Source organism: Rhea americana, unplaced genomic scaffold, assembly GCF_003343005.1.
Source record: "Rhea americana isolate MKP2758 unplaced genomic scaffold, rheAme1 scaffold_29, whole genome shotgun sequence".
Classification (NCBI taxonomy): Eukaryota; Metazoa; Chordata; class Aves; order Rheiformes; family Rheidae; genus Rhea; species Rhea americana.
In genome coordinates, this window is record NW_028186412.1 from 469,273 (window position 1) to 494,722 (window position 25,450).

The 25,450-nt window shown below is 42.8% G+C and overlaps 1 protein-coding gene across 1 annotated transcript in view; it reads right to left on the minus strand.

Moving 5' to 3' along the window:
* Positions 1 to 25,450, minus strand: part of MAML2 (mastermind like transcriptional coactivator 2) — a 101,961-nt gene that overhangs the window by 65,760 nt on the left and 10,751 nt on the right. The window contains exon 2 of the mRNA XM_085309093.1: positions 9,271 to 10,722. Within this exon, the coding sequence (XP_085165219.1) occupies positions 9,271 to 10,722 (1,452 nt within the window). The remainder of the gene's footprint in view (positions 1 to 9,270; positions 10,723 to 25,450) is intronic.

The window sequence follows — 25,450 nt, forward strand, 5'->3', positions numbered from 1 at the left end:
CCATCCAGCTGCCCCCATGGGTGAGGTTTCCCAGCACCAGCCACTTGAGTTTAACAACCCCCTGCTGCTGACAGGAGCAGTCCCTTYTCCACTTCTTGTTGCCAAGTAAGTGCTCCTGCCACCTCCCTCATGCCTCTGTTGGCTTTGTCTAACCCCACAAGCTAGAGTAAGTCACTAAAAGAGCAAAAAACCAATCCAGAAGGAAAAAGGACAGTTTTCTGCCAGCTTTGTGAGGGCTCAGACAAGTGCCAGAGCTGGTGCTAAAGCAAGGAGGGGACATGTGTTGCTGGGATGGAGGAGGGCTCCTTGCCCCTTTCTAAAGCAGCTAGCTATTTGATCAGCTCTGCTATTTTATGAAACATCACCTCTCAAAAGTCTCAAAAGCCTGCTGTGCCCTGTATCCCTTGTCCCTCCAAGCCTGTTGTGCCTGCTCTTGCCCCTCTCTGGTGAGGGTGTGTGCTCATGGAGTCACCAAGAATGAATTCTGTAGCCCTTTGCCTGGGGAGGTGCCTGACCCATGGTGTGGCTGCTCCCTGCTGCACCTTGGGTGAGATTTCTTAGCTGTTCAGTTTAAGGGAGCAGTGAGTAGTCCATAYCCATCTCTAGGACTGCTGAGTACTGAGTCCTTACCAACCAGTGAGAAGGAGTCATGGTGCCCCAGGGAGGCACAGAAGACAGCTGTGTGACTCACACTCTCCTCCCACTCTGCCCTGGGAGAAGTCCAGCTATGCACTGCCCCTTGCTCACAGCTCTGGGCAACGTCAGGTTGAAGGTCTTAGTCAGGACTTCCTTTGACATATTGCCATACAATGCGATCCACAGTAATTTGAATCTGTGCATTTCTCGCAGGCAGAGCAGCACAGCTAGGGTAATGGGACTTGAGAGCTTTCTGCAGCGAGTTTATTCCTCGTATGTGTGCCTATCTTAGGCACACTGAACTGCGCTTTCCTCACTCGCTACATACAGGGCTTAGGGCTTTAACACTGAATACAGATAACTGCTATTAGGAAGAGGGGTGAATATCCCCTCCCCTCCCCCCGCCTCGTTACCTAATTTATGTGTTTTCTACAGATTCACAATACGGTGTGGACAAGCCAGATAACTCCTCACCTCTTCCCATGAAATGGGAAAATCAACCAACTAATATGTCTCCACAGAGACATATGTCTCCACACGTCAAGGCTAAGTACTGCTATTAAAAGACTCCACGAAAGCTGTTTGGCTTTTCAGAAGCCATTTGAGGCACTCAGCCATGCTCTGAATTCCAGCTGGGGCTTCATATAACTGAACCTCGTYAGAGGAGACTGAAAAGCGAGGAGGCCTGTTTGAAGACAGACTACAATCCAGCAGAGTTGGCCCATTCTATGTGCAAAGGGTGGTGTGAGGATGCCCTCAAGTCCCAAATTTTTCCCATGTACAAGATGACAAGTGCAACCTAAGGCAAAGCCAGTGTATAAACATACAGGCACGGGTGTCTCAAAGGGCCCTTGGGGAGTTAGCAAGCTGGTGGATGCACCCCACTGGCCTGTTTGCCTTCAATTTATAGATATGAGKGGGAGAAGGGGCACCAAACAGTTCATGGTGCTCCAGAGGTCTCCTCTGGGGTACTATGCAGGGTGTTAAGGCCAAGAGTGTAGGTGCTGTAGGTGGCGTGTTGATAAAGAAGGCTCTCAGATGGCAGAGAGCGGCCAGGTTGAGATGRGTGGAGCAAGGGCAATAGGTTCAAATCCTGGGATACACCCAGGACACAAGGATAGTGATTCTAAGGCTGATGGTGAGTCTGGTTCAACTCCAGACTCAGTCAGAGGATTTCTGGTGATGGTAAATGTGTACTTATGTCCTTGTCCAACAGCTCTAGTGGACTGATTGTAATGTCTTTGGATGAGATCTTCATTCTTTCTTCCCCAAAGTATACAATAATACATAAAATACACAGTAACATTTCCTYCTTCTTTAACTTTTGCTTATTTAGCTTATAAATTCTTCAAGGCGAAAGCTGTTTCTTACACTGTGTGTGTGCATTATCAGAAACAGGCATGCACCAAATGAAGCAGCAGATGGTTCTGGACTAGTTCTGTTGGAGCATCTGGCTGAATTTCTGGATCAGCATCAGGTATAAATGGTAAATTCACCCATGAAAATGCTTATTAAAGTAACATTGCTAGGTCTGTTACTGTCTTAATGACAGTCATCTGTAGCCTAGGGTAGATCCTCACCATAAAAACACCAACAGTAAAACTGACTGAATGAAGGAGCAAATATTTGTCTTTAAAACATTCCTTCATTTTGAACCCCTGGAGAGAGAAATGATTGGGACTTGCTCTTGGGGACTTCAGGGATTTAAAATAATAGAAAGACTGTAGGGAGAGAAATGAGAGGTAGGGCTTGTTAAAATTATTTTGTTCCTTGACTTCTTGAGGTATTCATAAATTGCCTACAAACAAGCAAAAGCTTACAGGAAAGGCCTTTTCACCATGCCAACTCCAAATGGCTGTGGAATTATATTGTTTTTCCAGGCTGCCTTTCCAAAATCCCTGCAGGAAATTGACTCAGGCCTCGACTCTGCCCTCAGAGGCTCACATAGCAATATCTGTAATCCTCCCTGCACCCAGGTAAGAAGCCATCATGGACAGGCCAGTCTCATAGACAAGATCACAGGTCAAAGCAGACTGACTTGCCCAAAGCTATGGGAAGCAAGTAGCAGGGAACTCGACTGGAAACATCCCTATTTCCTTGTCCTCCAGCCACATTACATCTTAACAGTTCTTTATCCCAGTCTAGCCCTTTTACACCACTTTTCTGGTTAATCCCATGAACACAAGCTCTTATCTTCTCCTTGGTGACGACTTGCTACTTCACCCCACTATCCTAGGCCTGTAAACTGCAAAGTCAGCCACTAACACTGCTGATATTCTCACGTGTCCCTTTCCCCTTGAAACCACCCTTGTCTTCTTATGTGCACACCAGGGACCTTCGCTGTCTCTCTGCTTCCTCACCCAGCTCATGTTGAAGGTCTCTGACTTACTGGTGGCAGTGGAGTAAAATCAGATGGCTGAAGCAACTACCACCCTTACTGTCCCTCCAAGCTCCATAGAGGTTACTTCCCCACGGCCAGGGCTACTGACAGGCTCATGAAGTGCCTCCTGTTCACTGCAGTTCTGAAATCAACTTATCTAGCCATACTGGTGGGTGGAAACTGATATTCTTCAAAGGCCTCTGTAAAGCTCATCTTTATCTTGGTTCTCACAGAAGCTGGATCAACACTGTCCCTTTGAGACAGGAGGCATTTCCAATTCAAGTTTGTACAGTTATTTACAGAAGGACATTTTGCTCTATCAGTGGAGTTTCTAGGAAGTTTCACAATGCAAATTAATAATAAATAAGCCTTCAAATTTGCTGGTGTTAGCAAAGCACACATCCATGCAAGTGCAGTGGTGTTTTGTATCAGTATCCTCATGGAAGTATCTTCAAAAGCAAAAAAAAAAAAAAAAAAAAAAAAAAAAAAAGGGACTATATCTCAGCTATATCCCCAAACCCAAACAGGTAAGTGTTTGACCTAAGTAGCTAGTATTCTACTATTCTACTAGTGTAAATACTTGCATGAAAAGAGTTCAAGAAATTGTACAGAAGAAATCATGTCTCTGAGCTTCTGAATGACAGTGTCCATAGGGGCTGATTGTCCATAGTATCTACATATTTCATTTAGCAAATTGAACATGAATAACATAAGGCATGACCAAAACACCAAGACAACTGTTCACTGTGACAGTATATGAACTTACAGCATTTTTTCTTTGATTTTGTGTACATAAACCAGCTATGACCATGCAACTGACAGTAGTTATTGGGACATACTCATACTTTTATTCAGAACATTTAACGCAGAAGTTATTGCATGAAGGAATGCAAACCAAAATGGAGCTATCAAGAAAAGCTGTCATCCAAATATTATTTTTATAGTGAGCATTGAAAGAAAGGTCACATTGTTATTTTCTTACACTATGGAACACTTTCTATTATTGCAGATTCCAAAGGTCTGGAATCGTTGTTATTTGTGATCTAAGTCAAATTTTAATCTTGGTTTGTACCAATTACCACAAGCTGCTCTAGGTTTTCCCACTTTCCTTCACAAATATTTGCAAAATAATTCCTTCATGCTTGAAAACAGAGGTTGCTTCACCAAAATGTGCTCTTCTTTTCTTCTTTAGTGGTAAACACAATGGTTTAGGAAAATACTGTTTTGATATGAATCATCCAAGGCAGCCACATTTTCTTTGAGAAATTTTAGGGGCTAAATTAGAGGCGTAAGATATCGCTCAGCAGTGAATGATGACAAGAGTTCTGCTAGCTGCACTTTCAAAGAAGCCGATAGCTCTTTGTTCCTGATGCTTCTTCCTTGTGTGGCACACTAGCAATCCAAGAGTTTAACATACGCTTCTTATAAAATCTGAACGCTGCACATGCTTTAAAAAAGGGTAAAAGGCTGCATATCCTGCTGCTTACTATGCTGCTGCAAGTCCAATTACTCCCTACCAGAATAAGTGAAGTTATCCTGGGTTTACACTGGAGATAATGAGACAAGAATCTGTCTCAGCACCTCCGCAGTTTCCAGGTTAGTTGAATTATCATCTGTATCCCTTGGAGATATTTAAGTGTGATGCATATATATCAGTTTTTCTTGGCATCTGAAAGTGCTGACGTAATGGAGGGGAGCTGYGAGGTGAGGACCACCTCCCCACCTGCAGCTACTCTGAGCACAAGCCCCACGCAGTGGCTTATACCTCAGGCAGTGCTGCATTGCCACCTCTCTCCAGTTCTGTGACCACCTGTGGCCACGCCATGTCCCTGGGTTGTGCAGCACAGAAGAGGCCATTCACCACAGTCTGCAAACGCAAAGCCTTGCTGCACGAGTGCATGAGGTGAGAGCCAAGTGTGGGATATTCGTGCTTGGAGCCAGTAATAGAGAAGGGACTGCTGAGAGTTCAGTAGGGAGGAAGACTGGTTGGATTTTAAAGGAGTCTGTTAGGATCTGGTGAAGAAAATAAGGTATGCCCCAGTTAGGCAAGTAAGGGCAAAAGTGCCCCAAACTGCAAGTAATGCCACATTCTTGGATTCTTTAAAAAAAAAAGGGAAAAAGAGAGAGAGAGAGAAAAGAAAAAAGGAGAGAAGATGATCCCATTCTCAAACAGATTAGAAAAGAACAAAGACTAGCGAGGCCCTAAAAACTCTGCACAGGGAAACACAATTGTTGGTTGTCACTACCGAGTCTACAGAGGTGCTTTAGTAAAAGGGACCAACGGATGTTCATGCAAAGTGGGAGCTGAAGTTCTTATGATTCCCTTCCCTTAGGCTTGTTCCCAAAGCTGAGACTAAATATGGCTCTTGTGGTCCACAGGCACATGCCTCTATGCGCTAGATACGGGGGCCTTGGCCCATTATGGTTCCTATTCTCATGAGCTCAGCCTTCTTTTCTCCCCTCCTTTGAGCGAGTGAATTTGAACAAAAAAATGTGGAGAGAAAGTCAGCTTGAAACCTCTGAGTTTAATTTGGCATTAGGTCAAAAACAGAAGGGGATGAATAATATTTTATTTGGTAGATACTGGCGTTTCTTTTTTTGACTTCGCCTTGATAGAAGGTTAATGAATCATATTGAACAAGTCACATGGCTGATCAAAAACTTTAAAAATATGTGCAGAATTTCTTGTACTAGTCAAAACCACCAAGTTTTTGGTTCAAAAACCTTAAGTCTTACTCCAGAAGCATCTTTCATTGACTGTATTATGTTTCTTTGAGGAGAGAAAGTTAGACTTCAGACTTCTCCTCTCACATAGTCATAGATTTTCCCTACAGCAGCTCAGGTTCTGCATTACAAACCTCATTTAACCTGTGTAGAATTTGGAGGCGTTAATTATTTCATAAGCAAAGAGAATATTGAATTTTTAAGAGTTTTTCTCTGACTGTGCATATGTTGCATCCTGATAGACAATGGAAAGGTGAATCTTTCCCAGGTCAACGAAGAATAAAACCCAGAAGCAAACAAAACCTTAATTCAATTCAACCTTCTTCCAGGAAACCAAGATGATTTCCATCATTTTTATGACTTCTCCTTAGAGGCACAAGACATCTAATTAGCAAATCCCACTATGAACTCCCTCTGATTTGACACAAAGTGAATGTGACAGGCAGAGGAATTATAAGCTCTACATTTTCATTTAGCAATCCTGGGCTGATAAAGTCAAGTTCAAATGCTATCTTAAAGCTTGAGGAGTAAAAATCCTGAAAGTGAGCTGGTTCAGCTGAAAATGGGAACACACAATGTTCAAATCAGTGCTATCAGCCCTTTATGAACATGCATTCACATTTCCAGCTACAAAACATTCCATCCAGTTCTCAGATGGTCCTTCTGGTCCAGACAAATCTAGGATCTGTGGAGGAGCTGAACAACACCCAGCAGAATCAAATCTGAATTTCTCATGAAGAAATAGGGCATGAGTAAAATAAATATTAATCATGAGGTTAATTAGTAAGTGTTGGTAATTAATCATATATTACTGTTAATGATGTGTAGAACTCCTCAGAGGTAGGAGACTATCTTCTAGGAAAGAAGAGAGTGCAGGTTAAACAAGGTGATGTCCTCATTGCTAAAATTAGCAGGACTTGACCTACAAGCTTGCTTTGCCTTTTCTTGCCTTTATTGGAATGATGTTAAGAATCTCCTCTCACCCGAATTTAACATTTAGACTGGACCTATGAGGAAGGGAGCTCTGTACCTGGGGCACTAATAAGCACCGGCTAATATCCCAGTCATAGAGAAATGTAGCCAATACCTAGCTAGAACAGGATACCCCATTCAACTAACTGCACTGACCAGTCTCCCTGATGGCCTCTCAGAATAGTGCAGGGTCTGAGCTCTTCCTCTCCATGCCCCAACTGTATTTCATCTGAGGTTCCTCAAAATTCTGATGGGATTTAATATAAAGCCACCAGGTAAGCCTTCTATCTGAGGTGACTAGTGTGGAGCAGAGCAGGTGGGACAGGGTTGATCTGCTCAATGAATAAATAGCTTATACATGATCATGTTGGAGGCAAGTGGGAAGTGAAGGGGTCAAAACTTACAAGTCTGGCAAACTGTGGGATGAAATAAGAGAATTATCAGACTCTGCTTCACAGATTTTAAGTATTGTTCCTGGATCTACAGAATACCACTGAGAGACCTGCCTGATTTCCTGAATTTTAGCAGAACTTTGGAACAACTGGTAAGGATCTTAAAAAATCCAGGTACCTCTCTAGAGCATAGAAACAACAACGTTTTTGCTGCAAGATCTCCATAACCCGTGTTTACAAGGCTTCTAAGCTTTGTGTCTATGCTGTGGGTCAGGATAGCCATATCCTGCTGACAAAACTGTGGGAAGTAGTGTGAGGTGATGGGAGACTGGAAAGCTACTTGCAGAAGTCAGTGATGATATGCAAAAGTCCCTCCTTTGTGTAATATCTGAAGCTTGGCACTTAGTAAAGTAGATTTAGGGAAAGTTTCCTAAGCCAAAAGATCTTGTGGCTGCACAGGTGAAAGATCCCACTACACTCATGATAAATCTTGCAAGTACTACTGTGGCCATGTAGCCAAGTACCATCTTGTTGGCTCACCTTCCCAAGTAGCAGTGCAAGAGGACATAGAGCAGAGAGCTAATACTCAAGCAGAATTGCTGTTAGTGTTTTTATTGCCTTCCAGAATGTGACCTTGCATATTTTTCAAAAAATAGTAGTTTGCAGAAGTCCTGCCTGTCTCTTCTGTGCTGACAGATTGCTGGAAGCTTCATCATGGCTGAATGAAGGAACTGCTAAAATACATCTGCCTGCCAGTCTATTAAGGGAATGGGGAAATGCTCCCAAAAAGACAACATAAAGTGGCCCAAGAATAGGGAGGAATAGCCAGCAAAGACCTCCTGTAAAACAACAACGCTGTGCTTGCTTCCCACAGCTGTTCATTCTCCAGCCTCTTCCAACAAAGCAATCCCTCCTCACCCGAAACCACCTAAATGTTTCACCTGGTGAAACCTCTTGCGAGGGAATTATTTGTTGGAGAGATTTATGATTAGTTAATCAGGGAATCTGAAAGAGTTAAAAGGAGAAAGGTGTCTATGCATATAACTATATTTACTTTAGGTTTTTAAAAACATTAGATTCTTTGCCCAATTTGGCTGAGCAACTCCAGCTCTGAATGATTCATTCACAATGTTACTTTTCAGTGGAAGATTTAAGGTTTCTCTTTTCAGTAATTTGCTCTAGTTCTTTTTCATATAAAAGAAATTCAGGAAAAATCTGTATACATACATTGCCATTCTGTACCCTCAAATACCTTGAACCAGCCCCACCAAAACTTGTAAGAGCAGCTTAAACATCACAGGATCAACTATATCCTTCTCTTGTTTTTGAGCTTTTTTTTTTTTTTCCTAGTTTCTGAGCTTCTTGGTTTCAACTTCAATTGGCAGGTCTGGGCACGCATGCAATACGAGCATAACTGAGCTACAACAACCATGTCAGAGCACCGTGTCTCAGGATGGAACAGTGGGAGCTGGTTATGTGATACATAACTGTAGATGCATCCGTGACAGCCTTCACCTTCATATCTAAGCATGTCTTTTATCCACAGAATATTCCCCGAAGTGTGATGGATGTTTATAAAGTTCACAGATAAGTCTTAGTTTTTCTTTGCCAAACAGATAACAAATGTATAAACAGTATTTTTGTCATGTCAGTCAAAAGATATCTAAAAACCTAATTTCCTAACCCTGCCTCCCTAAGGAAAATGATGACATAAAAATTAATGGTGTAAAATATATTATCTTAGATAACACAGGAATTTGCTAAAATTTTACCATTCGAAAGAGCCTAAAATTTTGTAAGCTAGAAAGTTTAGATAAGACTCCAAAATAATCTTATCTTTGTGCTATTATCTCACCTTTCTGGGAAGTATCTGCATAATATGTAGCGGTGGTATATTCATTCTATTGGTTTAAGAAAAAACAGTGTTGTGAACATGCCTTCCTTGAGATTCTTATCAATGTGCACCCCTGATACACCTGAATAAGCACTGAATATGCCATCATCAACTCTGATGAAGTACATTCTAAATATGGCATTACCAGTTCTGATGAAGTATATCCTAAGATGGTCGTTATTTGCCACAATTACACATTTCCTGGAGGAAAAGCGTTTTTTTACTACCACACTGGCATGATTCAGTTACAAATGAGGAAGCACTTGTCTTACCTGTCTATGCTGCTGAGAGACTGGATACTGCAAACCTGAGATTTGCTGGCTTTGCTGCAGTTTCTGAAGCATTATTTTTTGCTGCATGGCTAGGGGTACATTGGGTGGCCTTTGAAGAGGCTGGTTCGGGAGAGGCTGAGCAGGTTGTGGCTGCGGCTGTTGTTGTGGCTGCGGCTGTGGCTGTTGCACGGGGGCTGAACTCTGGGCCTGCTGTGTGTAGTGCAGAAGGGTAGGCTTACTTTGGGAACCCAAAACTGAAGGCATCTGCTGGTTTGTTTGCTCTGAGTTAAAGTGAAATAAAGGCTTTGTGTTGCCATGATGCTGCTCTAGTGGTGGCTGAGTGCTGTTGATAAAGTTTCTGTTGAGGTCCTGAGGCTTCTGTTGCATGATTATGTCCATGGGATTGCTCTGGGGAGTCGTTGGTTTAAAAACATAATTGTTCATCCCTTTTGACTGATTTCCATTCACTGGTACCCCAAGCATTGCTGAGTTTTGTGGGCTGAACTGCTGCTGACGAAAGGAAGGACTGGGGATTTTCTCCTGCACAAAGGGTCCAGGGGAAGGTCCAGATGGAGACAAGGTGGACCAGTTGGCTGTCTGGTTCTGCTGCTGCTGTTGCTGCTGAATCAAGGCATGCTGCTGCCGATTGGCTGCTATCTGTTTGAGCTGCTGTGCATGAGACACCTCCTGCCAGTTAGGCAATGGTCGACTGGACACAGAAGAAACCTGCGATACTTGTGTTTGAGGCACTGAAGGGATAGGTGAAGAGGTGGACATGGCAGCAGTGGCCATAGTAAAGGTTGGACCTGTAGAAGAAGGCCTCATTTGTGGGGAGCCCACAGGAGCCTGATTCATGCCTGCTGCATATTCACTCTTTATCACCATCTTCTCCATCTGCAGAGATCTCACAGGGCCCCTCTGGCTCTGCTGCCCAAGGTCAATGTTGAATGGCTCATCTTGTTTTATGGTGGCATTTATCATATTTTCTAGCTCAAGATCACTCATTGGTGGCACCGATATGTTAGTCAGTTCATTAAATAGTTCCTGAAGCTCTGGATCCATCATTTGTTCCCCTGAGTCTTCCCCATATCTGTTAGGGAACATGTTCTCATGGGACATCTGACCATCTAAATGTTTGCTGCAGGACATCGTTTCTCCTGGTTCTTTCTTTACCTCTTTCAAAGTCATATTAAACATACCATTCCCACTAGGATGTGTATTGTTTGCTAGGTTGCTAGCCTTTCTTTGTGATCCTTGCCCCATAGGCATAGGTCCTGACATTGACTGGCTTTGGCAATTGTTAACATGATGTCCACCTTGTCCCATTGAGAGATTATCACCCACTCTTATCCTCTTAACATCAAGGAAAGAGCTCTCTGAAACACCATTGGGCCTCTTGTTGTTGGCAGGTGACAGATTTACCACCAACTTTCTCTTCAAGGACCCTTGGAGCTGAAAGAAGCAGAGGAGAAAAATCATTAGAAAATCACTGAAAAGCCAATCCATTTGATACTTATGGAAGGAGCTTGCAAGTTAATAGGCAAGTGAACATTGCCCAGTACAGAAAGCTACATGGGGCAGAATGAGTCAGTAAAGCTAGTGTCAATGGAACAGAACAAAAACTGTAATGTGACATGTTGTAATGAGACATGTCCCCACCACCATCATGACTGTCCTTATGGCCACAGGGCAGCACATTCCAGCACTTTTTGGGCACCGCTGACTACTATTGATCACAGATCACGGGTGCCTTTTCCCCTGAACTTGCAGGTGGAGGGAGATAGCCACAGCCATAGCTGGCAAAACCTAGGACATATCTGCCCCCAGTTTTGCTCTCATCTAACTGCACCAGACATAGATCTAAAGTATTTTCAAGACATCAAAGACTAATGCAATCATGAAGTCTGCCATTGTGCCTATCAGTGCCATAAGATTTAACTTCAGTGATTCTAGTATATGATCCAAAAGACAATTTTTGACTGTTGTAGAGTCCAAGTATGTAAGAGAAATTGCAAAGATATACATGAGGTCTAGGTATGCTGATCTCACACAGTTTTATGCTGGCTGGAGATCAGTAAAATTATGTTCAAATCTTCAAATGAATCCACTGGAGCCATGTCAGCTGATATCAGCCAAGGGTCCAATCCATGATGGACTGCTGGATTATTTTCCAACTACTTCTATTAATACATTAAGCCCTAATTGTTTTTATTCTGAAGCATCTGCTATAAAACATACAGTATATGCAGCACTGCTCTGAGAAATGTAACTCTATTTCCTTTTCCCTGAATATTTACGGGATACTTTCATCTGCTCGCAAGTCCTGTGGGCCTACTCAGGGAAAATAGGTTCATAGCCCTGTCCACCTGATATATACTCATTTGCTGCAGTTAGACGTGCAGACTTCTTCCTGTGTGTGTAAAACAAAGGTATAGTTCCAGGAGCTGAAAAATTTGGATTCCATGCATATACCCTCCAACAGTTGCTTTGAATTTCAAAAGCACAGTTCATAAAAGATCACTTTAAAACAAACACACCTGTCATATCTTTAGTCCTCTACATTAAAGGCTTATACCCCAAACTGGACATAGCAAAGACACGTGTATGCAGATCTAGCTAAACACACACACACACACACAGTTGCTGTTTCAGCTGCATAAAACGCAGTGAGCAATGTCAGGAAACTCAGCAGGGAAATCCTGCTCCTCTTCTGCCTTTTATTCACTTGTGCAGCAGTACCCTGACCTAGGAGACCACAGGACAGTACCACCTGATAATACCTGGGTATATTACTGAGAAAACAGTGCCCATTACAACTATGATATCTTGTGAAACTGTAACTGGGCAGAGGAAATGTTAAAGAATACTGGGTTTCATGTCATGTGAGGAAGGATGATTTATGAGATTCCCAAATCATCTTATTATACTGTGGTATTTCATGCACAGGAGTCCATGGGCACCTAATCCTCTATTTTGGCCCATGTTCTTCAGGCATGCCTATAGGTGAGAGCTCTTCCAGGATAACTCCACATGTAAACAGTTTTATCTGAGAGTGAATACCTGCGAGTTGCTTGGGAAGGGCTTGATCAGCAAATATATATTTCCTTAGTCCACAGCTATCCTTTCATTGCATCAGTAGATCACTGAGTGTGCCCTTCAGAGCAAAAGCTTATCATTTTTCTGAGACAGAAAAATGCATAACTCAAGTTCAATTTCCAGAGTAGCTTTCAAATCATAGATTCATGTTTTCATTCTAAATGACAGACATGTTGGTGCCTATTTGTAGAAGTCCATAGACCCTGTGCCTTCAAGAGTGACTGTTATTAGCTATACCAAGAGCAGCATTTTTAGGTGCTTGTGTACAAACTGCATGGACTGTCTTTTGGTTAACATGTTCCTTCTGACACATGAGTCACTGTACTTTCCTCTGTAAAAAAACAGTAAGCTGCACTTCCTTTTACCATCATCTTTGCTATCACTGTATTTATTAGAAATCATTCTCATGCCCTCAAATTCATCTTCCTGGGAGATGAGGAAGTCCCCAAGTCATCAGAATACATGACTTGGCAGCATATTTTGCTTGCAGATGTGCTGCTGACAGCAAAGCTGAACAGGTAATGAATAATATATCCTCTGCATGTATGTGTTCTGTGTGGTTAATATGCCTTTCTGAGATAATTTTGCTTTTGCTTGACATTTTGAATCAGAGGGAGCTGTTTAAAATGTCTTCACATTTTCAAAGCATCTGCACTACGCTTTCTGATGCAATTAAAAATGCAGGTATCACACAACACTGTGCATAGCAGCTATTTTTCTTCTGCATTCGAACTAACTGCTAGCAGAGATGGATGAGGTGCAAAGTGGTTTGCCTAATGTCACGCACAAGTCAGCAGCAGAACCAGTGAGAGTACAAAGATCTCCCAACCTTCTCTTGACTAAGCACTCCGTCCCTCATCACCCTCTGATGCCAGCACTGGGTGTAGAGCATGGAGTGAAGGACTCAGGCAGATGCTGCATTTCACTACTTGTGCTCTGCTAAAACGTTCACCAAAAAGAGCACTATGAAATTATAAAGAAGTAACAAATGCTGGCTTTCTGCATTGCTCCAAATCTTGCAAACACTGACTCTCAGGGTCCTTGAATCCTACCAACACCTTGGTCAGTAGATATCCCCATCTTAAAGAAAATTATGCAGAGAGTGGGGCTGTAAAGGTTCAGGAGCCTCTTGGAGGACTTCATGGAGGCTGTTGGAAAGGCCCTTTTTTCTCTGCTAGTCTCATAGCCTGTCTAGGCAGGGACAGAGAGGGGAGCAAGGGCATGGGAAGGATGTGAGCTACCCACAGAGATGAAGCCTCCTCTCCCTGCCTATGCCGAGACGGTAGCAAATGTGTGGCATGGTGGTTGGTGGTGGATCGGTCTGTGTTTGTTCCAGCGAAACAGGTAGCACCCACCACAAGGCTGTCTGTCTTGCTGTTTCATCTAAAACCTGCCTCTACAAGGCACTGACATCTGTGTAGTGCACCCATTTTGTCTTCAGGAGGGAACCAATCAGGGTTCAATCACTCAAATCTTTGCAATTTTCCAGTACATTTTTCAACTGCTGATAACATTTTCAGCAGCCAAAGCCCTTTTCTCCAAGCAAAGCACAGACTCTTCAGAGGGGAAAAAAAGAGCTTGCTARATTTCAAGCTCTATGTCTTCCAATTTGCAAGTCAGAATTGATTTGGGTCAGTAAATGTAAACCAAAAGTTCCTATGCACATTACATGCAGGCACATTCCTCAGATAAATGGGCTTGTGATTACACATCTCAAACCACTTGAGCTGTGTAATACTGAAAGACTCTGTGATGGGAAACATGTAACATGACAGTAACCAGGAGAGGAAGAAGTCCTCCATTCACAGCTCTGGCCCGCAGGAGGTGGGCAGGACTTTATGAACCATCAAAGAATATATACTTTTCCTGGCAGCCTGCATCACTGCAAGACCTTTTGATAAACAGGCTCCAGTGAGTCAACAGGCATTCACACTCTTACAGAGAAGAAGTGCTGGCTGCATTGGTTTTCTGAAGTTAATCTCAACTATGCTATCTAAAGCTCTAGAGGTCCCAGTTGTAGGACATCGCAGTGCTGTTACTGCACAAACTGCTCCGGGGTGTTATCAACTGAGAGCAATACTCTAGACGTGACTGGTTTAAATGGCACAGTGTGATAAGTCCTGTGCCGAAGGACAATTAATTCCTATTTAAGACTTATACTGAATCTTAAAAGGGATTTAAGAGAGGCAGCCTCTTCTCTAATGCTCTCTGACACCAGTCCAAATCAGCAGGAGTTCCACCAAGCTAATAACCTGGGCTCATCAAAACCTGTTATGAAATCATTTCTCTTTTTTGGCAAAACCATAGCTCATTTACTCTTTTTGGTCAAAACCTTTTTTACTATATGTAAAAATAGATGATTTTGCTGAGAATTAATTATTTTTTCTTGGTTCAAAAGCTTTTTTAGAAAATGGAAACAAACCAACATTTTTTGCTGCAAGAGCACAATTTGTCAATGAGAAATTTAGGATTCCCCTCCCACACACATATCCAAATTTTAAAATATTTTTATCACTTCTTTGACCTAGTTCTAACAATAGCCTTTACTGATTTCCACAGGCACTGTCCAATATGGCCAAGAAAAGAATTTGGCTGCAACAAGGGGAAATGGTAAAGATTATTTCATTTCAGTTTCATTGAAAATCTTATTTTTAGAGTGCTTYTTCTGTGGGGCTTCATCTAGAATGTGCTCTATTTCTTCTTTTAAAGTTCTAGGTTAACAACCCAGCAGTCTTGAGTTTTACAGCTCATTGGACAGGTAACATGTGCCTGTCCCTCTGACTTAACCAACATATCTCCATAGTGCCTGGATATCTCAACAGGAATTCATTTCCTGGTGTAACCAATCCTTGACCTTGTAGAGCAATGTTAACAACATCTGTGATTGTCTTCTCCAAATGTTTATAGCTAGCGACTTAACGCTGGACTGAAACAACAATTTACTTGATGCAAACTGCAGAGCAAATATCAGAGTGCGAGAATTTTAAGTCTCCACTAATCCGYATTAGCTGAAGATGTAAAAGGAGGATCTCCTACAGCCTTTGTTTGCCCATCGCTCACATTTTCATACTGTGGTTTGCAGCGGCCTCAGCAGCTAGAGTAGAACAATGGGAACAAAAATGTGCAACTTCCTACTAACTTAAAACCAAAGTGATTATCATAGTTTGCTTGTGAAGCGGGCAACGTGGCAGCATTAGCAATTCATGTGGAGTAACACCTCTGATGTTAAAAAGAAAAAAGAGCTTGGATTTTATGTTTTTAATATAAAAGCAGCAGTCAAATCCAGTTTAAAAGGTCCCTTTTGGACTTCCTAGACTTTCTCACAATGTGTGCTGATTGTATCTATGGCTGCACTGTAAACAAAATCCTTCATGTGTCTAGGGAGGGGAAGGGGTAAAGGAATTACATGAAAAATACAGAAAATATGCAAACAATGAAAGTTGCCAAAAAAAAAAAATCATTCCAAAGGAGGAAAACATGCTGAATGTTGCCTCTTTTTATGCTGTGAAAGCACCTTTGAAGGCCAGACCTGGAGCAAAGCCCCCTCCTTACAGGCATGGCACGCCTCGCCTGAGGTGCACCCAAGGAGAGACCCAAAGGGCCTGATCCTGAACAACGGCAGCTCTCTTTTTTCAAACAGCGGTTTCCACTGCTTGCTGTCCGCTTCCTGCTATGCCACCTCCTCCAGGGCTGGGAGCCGAACTGGGCCTGGGGGCAGCTCTCCGCATGGGTATGGGGCTAACTCGAGGGTCCTTGTGCACAGCCTTGCCTCTGAGCCATGCAAGGGAGGATGAGACATCTCTCTCTTTTTATTTCTTACCCATGGGCCCCCGGGAGGCTGCCCTGCATTTGCACTTCCAGTGTGTCAGATGTCATAGGTGTGTCACAAGCAAAGGGATGTCAAGATGAGGGGCCTTCTAAATTTTTCTGGAGGCCCAGCCTCCAAGCTAGAGGTGAAACAAGGCTCCCTGACAACTCACCACCATGGCGCCTACTCAGAAATTTGAGGAGTCATGGTCTAAAAACCCAGACCTGATGCTTCACCTCTCTTAAATCTGAGATTGCAYGCACATCCTCACAGGTCATTTCTTACTACAGATGTGCTTGTTTAGAAACAGGCAAAAGATCTTCCCACCACCACTCATTCTACACAGCTACYGAAGTCATCCGCCTGCTTTAACAGTTCTTGCTCTTCCCCATCTGCAGGGCACAGCCGYGTGAGTTTGAGCTATGGGAGCAGCTGGTTTGCTCTCACGTCTCTTCTGAAGATTTAATTAGCATACTCTTATTCTGAGTAAGGGAAGGAGGCTAGCCTCTCCCCAGCCTGGCTGCTGTGTTTTTGCTGCACAGAAAGCAAAGCCAAGGGTATTTATTTTTAATCTTTTGTCTCAATTTTCAACTTCCACCTGACACAGCTGAAAATGCAAGTGTGACACTTGTCTTTCAGCACTGGAAGTTCAGAAAGTCCAAYCTGCTGGAAGAAGCTGATCTTGGAACTAATATTAATTTTTCATACAAGACTGAAGCCCAGGGCATAGCAAGCAACGGAGAGGWGCACAGAGAGTTGGTAAGTCCGTGCAGTACTGTACAGCCTCACGCTGTGGTCAAAGCAGACCTTCTGTGTTTGCAAGAGTTACGCAAGAGTAGGAAATGCTCTCCCTGCCCCAGACTGTTTGCACAGAGTCAGCTTCAGGTGTCTCTTCTCTGTGGTCCTAAATGCCGCCTGTTCATAGACCCATGTGGAGCCAGCCTGACTTGGGGCCAGCAATGTGCCCACAGCCTGGGGGGACAATGTCTCGCCAACAGCTGAGAGGAGGAGCAGGTGCCTTCAGCCACTCTGCAAGCTCTCCTGGACAGCTCTCCCTCCTCTCAGCTAACCCCTTCCTTGCTAAGACCCCTCCGGTCATTCAGAGCAAGATATGCTGCCGTTCGGTTTTCGTTCTGCGCAGCGCAAACCTTCCCATCTCCCATCTCTGTTCTCCTGGTAGTTGAAGCTTTGGGGCACAGACTCAGCATCTCTATAGGGTGTCTTGTACTGGAGTCCTAGCTCTGGTTTCTCCATAAGCATAAACACCGCTGTCAATAATAATTGTGACTGAGAGGTAATAYAAGTTTTTTTCCCCTGTTTACTGTAATAAGTGCCACAAAATCTGAAACTGTAGTAGCAAATAAAGATGTTTCTTGGCTGACAAGTATCCACTTAATTCTCATTAGCAGGGGAACAAGGCTGGAATAGTAATCAGTATGTTAGAAATCCCACAATTTACCTTCGCTTATGGAAAAATAACATATCTTGCCAACTGAACAGACCAACCTAAAAATGTATCTATATTATTCACAGTGTACTGCCTAGAAATATAACATCAGGGCTTTGGTCCAAGTTGCTGAAGCACAATAATTATATTTTTTATGCAGATTCTACATCTGATGGATTACAAAATATCATGTCTAGCCATAGTCTTTTAGAAGAATAGGAACACAGAGAAACAATAGCACTTTAACTAGGTCAAGATTGCTAATCAGAATGTAGCAGTCATTACCGTGTGCAAAACAAATAGGCATGAAAGATCTCTATTTCTTATCCTGCAAGCTGTGCATTTGTCTTCTAGAGAAGTGTCTTTTCTTTTTTTTTCTAGTTTCTTTTCAACCATGAATAAATTAACAATCACTTTATGTGAAAACTACAGAAATTTATGTCAACGTTTATTACCATGAAATGTGGAACAAAGCATAATGCAACCTGAGCTCTGGGAAATGCGACTGCTTAACTGATCCTATCCTGATGAGAAGGAAATATCAAATGCATTATAAATGTTGACAGGATGATCAGGCATGTAAAAGAGGTCATCCAGCACCACCCTCCACGTTGTTTACCAGTTTCATAAGTCAGCTTAAAGTATTAAAAACACATACTGTCTTGCGCAGGAAGCTCCTAATCCRTAAAAATGTGGCTGCTGTTATGTGCCTTTTAGAGATCAATGGCACAGCAGATTTCACCTAAGGAAAGACTGCAGAGTGCAGTCTGGTTCTAGTTGTCTACCCAGCATCCYTTCTGAACTGGCTGTGCAAAGATTTTTGTAGCTTCCACAACATCCATGCCCACATGTGGGTTTTTATTACCTATCTAAGCACCCATCTCCTCTGCAGCACTAAGTTTCAAATGTTCAGTCAACAGAGTAAGACAGCAGACATCCAGCCAGCCTCGGAAAACAAGGAAATATTTAGACTGTTTTGCTCTTCCTGCAAATCAACATGCGTCACACAGGACACTAATGCCAACTGTTTGGCCTTGAGGTCTTCTGCAGGGTAAGTTACAGTTCACAGGAGATACAGTCATCGTTTGTCAATTGGAAAAAATATATATCCCTTCAGCATATTACTTAGTCATGCTTTCAGTATCAAACGGGCTCTACTAGACAGGTCAAGGCAGGCCAGCTTGAAGAAGAAGTGCCTTCCATCACTGCTTGGACTAAGGCTACTAAAGAGCTACAACATAAAAGGTTTCTTGTTAGGAGGAGGGACTCCTGATCCTTTTCCAAAAGCTCCAATGAAAAAGTGAAATCTAGGACCAAGCCCAGGCCGGTGGTAAAGACTGTATCTAGTGAGGAACTCAAGGGAGCTGCAATCACATGTCTGATGGCTCAGTTAGACCCCCCCATGGTCCAGTCCTCTGCCTCTCCTCAGCATGCACATTTACCCTATCAAGAAGGCTGTAAACAGTACTTAGCCATTTTCAAAACCTTGAGCTTAAGGCTGCAGTAACAGGATCAGTCAAATGCCCCTAAGCAAGGGCTTGACCTGCAGCATAACAGACAAAAATGTTACTTGATTTCGGAGACAGACAAAAGTGATTTAAGAGTGTAAAAGATTTTTCTATGAAGAGGGCAGACAATAGAAGGGACAAATAAAACAGAAAATTATAAAAGTAAATCTAGAGAATAAACCCCAGGAACTTCTCTTTGTCTCCTAACTTCAGATCAAGATGGTATTTAACAAATTTGAATGGCAGTAAATTCAATCCCAATCAAAGGAAAACCTTTTTTTTCAACACCAGTAGACTCTGTGGAACTATATGGCAGAGATCCAGAGCTCAGCAAGATTCAAAGAGGAACTGGACATTTGTTTGGAAATGGGAAGATGCAGACTTATGATAGGTGATGATAACAAAAAYATTTAGAAGGGGATGTGAACTGTTAAACATCCAGGTTCAAATTAGTCTAAAGTTAATAGGGTTTGGCTTAAGAAAGATGGYGGCTAGGGAAGGAAGAGGCAAGGGRGCAAAGAAGGTGGCTGTTATTTGCAGACCTGTCGAGGTGACTGTGCATCTTCCCCTGAAATATTTGTCATCGCTACTGATGAGGTGCTGCAAGGGATTAGAACAGGCCCTGTTTTGCAACTCCTGTGATCTCCATACTTTGGAAGTCTGGAAAAAAATTATAAAAATGGAAGTCATTTCACCTGTATCTAAATATTTTACTACTATTGCACTCCTGAATTTCAGTTTTAGCCTAAAAACACAACTAGAGTGACAAAATAGTAATGAATCATAAAATGGAGTTTGAGACAGTGAGAGATCATTAGTAGGTTATGGGAACCCTGAGTGCCTTATTCTCTTGAACATGTTGTCATTCAGTGGATTTGCCATCAGCTGACCTTTCTTTGAGTAGCATCTTGATAATATTTATGAGAACTTTGAATGGGAAAGAACAGAAAAACAAGAAAATGGCCAGAGAATGTGAATAGAAATATTTGGAAACAAATAACCACTTAGTAAGGAATGATCCAGGAGCTGAAAAAGGTCAGTGTGGACAGAGGGGACCAGAAGTCAGGGGTAAAAAAAAGACACTTACTTAAAACAAAACAAAACAAGACAAAGTAAAATGAAAGCAAACAAACAAAAAAACCCCAAAGCTTCAGGTACCGGAAAGCATCACAGGGTGATACTTAAAAGGAGGGTGAGAAGTGACAAGAGGAGTGAAGATGAGGAGTGAAAGATATTTGCACAAGTAGACTCATCAAATGAGTGGAGAGGGATTTGAAGAAAGCAAAAACAAGTTTTCTGCCTTTCATTTTCTCTCAGATTTGGAAAGAAAACATTTAATAGCACACAACATTAGCAAAAGCTTGGCTTTTGCAAAGYGTTTTTTGCTTTGACAAAAGTAAGGATTCTTGACCTCTGGAGAAAGGAAAAGACCAGTGGGGTGAGAAATTAATTCTCCCTGACAGATGTAAGCCCAGGGGCTTTTTATATACAAAGCCCTGTGGACATTATCAGGCATTTCACAGAGATGCTGCTGGAATAGGGTTTGTGCATCTCTAGAACTGAGCACTCTGTACCAGATGCTATCATCAAATTATTTGAAATATAATACTAAAYAGTGTTACATTGGTCACTGGATAGGTAGGAAAATTATGTGAAAACTGTATGTGGTACAGGGAGGGGAAAAGACAAGGAAAGAGAACATGAGAGCTGTGTCTTTGCCTGTCTGCAGGAGACAGCTGGAGTAACAGTGCCCTGAGCACCTTCAGATGGCCTGAGGAGAGGTACRGGAAGGAGACAACGGCAAGGCCTGACTAGCAAACCTCCCCCCTGATGAGGTGATGGAGCTTGCACACTGCAGCCTTTCAGCTTCTTTGGAGGAGGAAACGTTCGTCCTGCCCATCTGAGGCAAAACCCTGCTGTGGAGCCCACACTGTGGTTTGTGGCTCCAARCAGCAATGCTAGTGACTTAAGGCTGTCAGTGTGATCGCCTGCTGCCGAGGTTGTGTCTCCGCAGCCTTTTGGTCTCCTAGGAGCCTTCCCGCTGAAAGCCCTTATCCTAACTATCKCTTTCTTCAAGGGGATCATTGGTCTCAGACTCATCACCGAGTCCCATCGAGAAACAGTGGGACACTAAGCAGATGAGCTAGATGCTTCGGGTAGTTCTGGACAGAGGCCTACCCCCAGTCAGCTGTGTATTACCTCTACGGGTAAACCGCAGGGGACACGAGAACACTTTCGGGTATTTTTAGGTAGTATGATAGTTTCAGGGAATGGAACAGAAATGGATTTATTACACTTGATGTTTTCTATGTACATAATTTCATAAATGCATTAAACATATGTGGATTAGATCCTTGCAAATAAGAACACCACTGAAAAATGAGCATTTTTAGGCCTCTAAAACATAACACCCATTCTCAGTCATTTTTTTCCTCCACTGCAGGCCTCTTAAGGCCCATATATATAGTGAATTGTTCTCTCTGGCTTTGAAATTTCAAAGTGAAAAAATCCCCTGTTCAGCAGTGGCTGAGTGGAATAGCATCTCCTTCCTGACACAGCACGCTGTGACAAAGCAGCGCACTGCTGCAAGAGTTGGCACAGGTACCACAACAGTCACAAGCAGCAGCGTTCCTTTGGCTGCACGGTAAAAATGGCTCAGTTGAGTCATTTTCCCCTCATGTCCTCTAAGGGGTCCCTTGACTACACTAGAGCTTTGTTGTTGCATCACTGTTTTAGCCTACACCTTCATGATGCAGCAAAGGCAGGCAGAAGCAGAKCTGCTCAGCTGCTCTGCGGATTTCAGTAAGTGGAGTCCAAGCCCCTGGAAAGAATCCCCACTAAGAGCTGTGCAGTGGAAACCCTTTGCATTCATACAGCTATACAGCTGAGTCTTCTAAATTCCATCTCTGTAGACCACTAATACTGTAAAAAGAGAGTTCATTTGCTTCTTGTCCATTTTCTACATTACTCATAGAAAGAAAAGTATTATGGCAAGGTCCTTAGCACAGAGTTCCTTAGAAGACCTTTAAAATCATAAAATGATGTAGATGTGAAGGAACCTCAGGACATCACATGGTCCAAGCCCTGCTAAAAGCAAAGATAGATTCAAAGTTACATCAGGTTGTGGTTGTTCAGAGCCTTGTTCAGGCAAGTTTTGAATACCTCTATGGATGAACACTTCACAACTTCTCTGTTGGGACCCTGTTCTAATTTTTTATGACTCCCATTTTTTTCCTTATGTCTAGTTGGCAACTTGTGCTCATTGCATCTCATGCTTTTGCTGGGCCACCTCTAAGGCAAACTTGTAGGTTGTCTGGCGATATTTAACTGGGAAGCTTTGAATGTAGTGTGAATGGAGCAAATGGTTAAATTTGACTTGCCTCCAGATTGCACATAGTGAGGGGGGAGGAAGAGATGAAAAGCATAAATGACAATGTGCATGAGAAATGCCAATCTCCCTTTTTATGCAGATTGCTTCAGGGAAAGCATCAGATCAGTAACTCTAATTGATATAAACAATCGAAGAGTTGACCAAGCAAATCAATTTTGCATCAGATGGAGCGTGTTCACTAAATGATATCTTTCTTTAAGCCTGTTCTAAAGTCCATTGACATATATCCAAATCTTTAAATGGACTTCATAGAATCATAGAATTGGAAGGGACCTCTGGAGATCATCTAGTCCAACTCTCAGCATAGCCCATACGGGGATTGAACCCACGAGCTTGGTGTTAGCAGCACCATGCTCTAACTAACTGAGCTAAACCTGCCCCCCTTCTCCCCTTGATTATAAGGTTCCGTGACAACGACTTTATCTCTATTTATTTTTCTGAAAAATACTCTTCACACATTTAGACACTGTCAAACACATTAACAACGAGCCTTGTTTTCCAGCCAAATTCTAAAAGACATCGATGCATGCTCAGCACCTCTGAAAAGCAGACATTTATATAGGTGTTGAAATATGGAACGCAATACATTTTAGAAAGTATAAGACYGAATAAAAAGTAATTTTTCATTTTAATAATTAATGTTAAACCTTTCACCTTTACAGTGTTAGTTAATGGTGACTAGAAATCATTACAGTTGAAGGGCTGCACAACAAACTGTTGTATACGAAACTGGAGTTAGAAGACATGTTCCTAGTGAACAAATGACTACATCATTCTTGTTGCTAATTAGTTCCTTCCCTCCTTTGTATGCTCCCCTTTCTTTCATAAGCCTTGGCGAGGAAGCTCTGGGTCAAATGTGCTCAGAAGGCACTCACCAACTTCCCCCTCACAGACAGACGGAACAAAAAGTCAGGGCTATCACAGCACACTCGTGAAACTTTGCTTGCACGTTACTTGGACCTGACCTGCTCCGGTAGCTACATGTTTATTTCCATTCRTTGTGTAGGAATGAGCATTTTGTAGCCTTTTAATGCAGCTGCAAAAATTCTAAGAAATCTCTATCTAGAAAAGGAAAAAAAAATCTTATTTTGCACACAGAGTTAGCTGCACTGTGGCCAGTGCTCAGGGAAAGCCTTTGGAAAGGCAGGCCATGAAGTTTTGCTTGGGATGTTGACTAAATCTGAGTAGATAGTCTCCAGGGCAGTTACTGCTCTGGCAGGCACGGATGAGTTAAGTCTTTAGGGCTCATCAATCAGGCACCTTTCACAAACACTTTGAAAAACAGAGGTGGGAAAGAGCTTTGCCACTCTCCCTAAGTGGAATTCAAATTCCAGAGACCCCGTATATACTAATATTTGCCTGCATAAATGTTCTTCTCTGTGAATCTGTACTGGCGCCCAGTGCATAGTGAGCCAAATTTTCTGTTGCTGTAAACTGATGTAGCTACCCTGACCTGTATCAATGTGCTATTATGAACCAGCCCTGAAGCCTGAAGTCTGGATTATGAAGCAGCACTTACTGGAAGGGTGGATTCCAGCAGGAACTTTTGTTGGATGGCTTATTGCAACAGACTCCGTACTTCTTTTTAAAGTGCCTCTAGTGCCGCAGTCTTTTACTAAGAGAATACAACGGAGCTGGCAGGAAAGGAACAGCTCTTCACCGTCTCAGAAGAGGCGAAGAAAAAAAAGAAAAAAAAAAACATTCCTCAGGCACAAGGCACGGTTAGGTGGCTGGGACACTGAATTAACAAGGGCTGACTTTTCCCTCCCTCTGTTTTCAAAGATAGCAAGTAACAAAATCTGGCAGGCTGAAAAGCCCCTGCTCTGCAGAGAGAGACAAAGAGGCAGGGCTCAAATTCATCGTGTCAGTTTAAAAAGGCCGAGTTTTGCATTTACACAATATGCCCATTCTTGTTCTCCTTGACTCATGGAAAAATATTGAACATCAGACAAGAATGTAGGAATGTGTCTGGTGTCTGATCTCCACAAAAATCTAAACGCAGCTTGCATTCACGTAAGAAGTAAAGAGCGGCTGTCCAGGCTCCCTCCGTGCATTAAGAAAATAGCAGCAGTGATAACAATATCATTATAACAACACCAGTAATAAAATTTTTCAAGCTAGACGCATAATTAGTRCAAATGCAGAACGAACCCAGGCTCTTCTAGCCCTTATTCCCAAACACGGCTCAGCAGAGCTTTTTAGACCATTTTCTGGTTGCCTGTTCCAGGCGTCGCACAGGCTGCTCTCTACCAACAGCAGCAGAAGCCACAGTCTGTTTTCCTGGATAGCAGAGGTTAAAGCTTTTTATTGCTTTTCTGACTTTAGATGCCATAATGGTTGCTATGCCTATGCTACCATCTAGGGCAGACAGCCTGCATGTCTGCCAGCTGTCAGGCAGCTTATTCATTATCCCGTTGCCTTTTGCCTACTTTTTACAGAAGAAATTCCCTCGACTTGGGTCCATTTGCTAGAGTTCCCTGGTTCCTGCCYGTGTTTCTCCTTTATTTTTAAACACAGCCTGACTTCAGACCAGGGGTATGGGACTGTGTTACCAGGAGGCATGACATCTGCCTGTGCACCATTGCACCAAGGCTCGGATGCTGCATGTGTCACTGCAGGATACTGTGCCTGCCACCATGCTTTTCCCAACATACTTCTTTGCTTTGGTTACTAAAAACCACCATCTACATGGCAACAAAGACACTGTTCATTAGCATGAGCTCAGGATCCTCCCAAGGATCCCAATTGCTGGCTGGAGAAAGAGGCAAGCAATGGGGGTCACCATGGCTCACATTGCTGGACTTCTCCAAGACTTATCACACTCTCCTCCTGCCTGTCCCACAGCAAAGTAGTGGCACTAGGTTCACCTACACCACCTCTTTCATCTCGTTCTTTTTCTCATTCCTCCAAGGGGCTTAGTCTGTGTCATA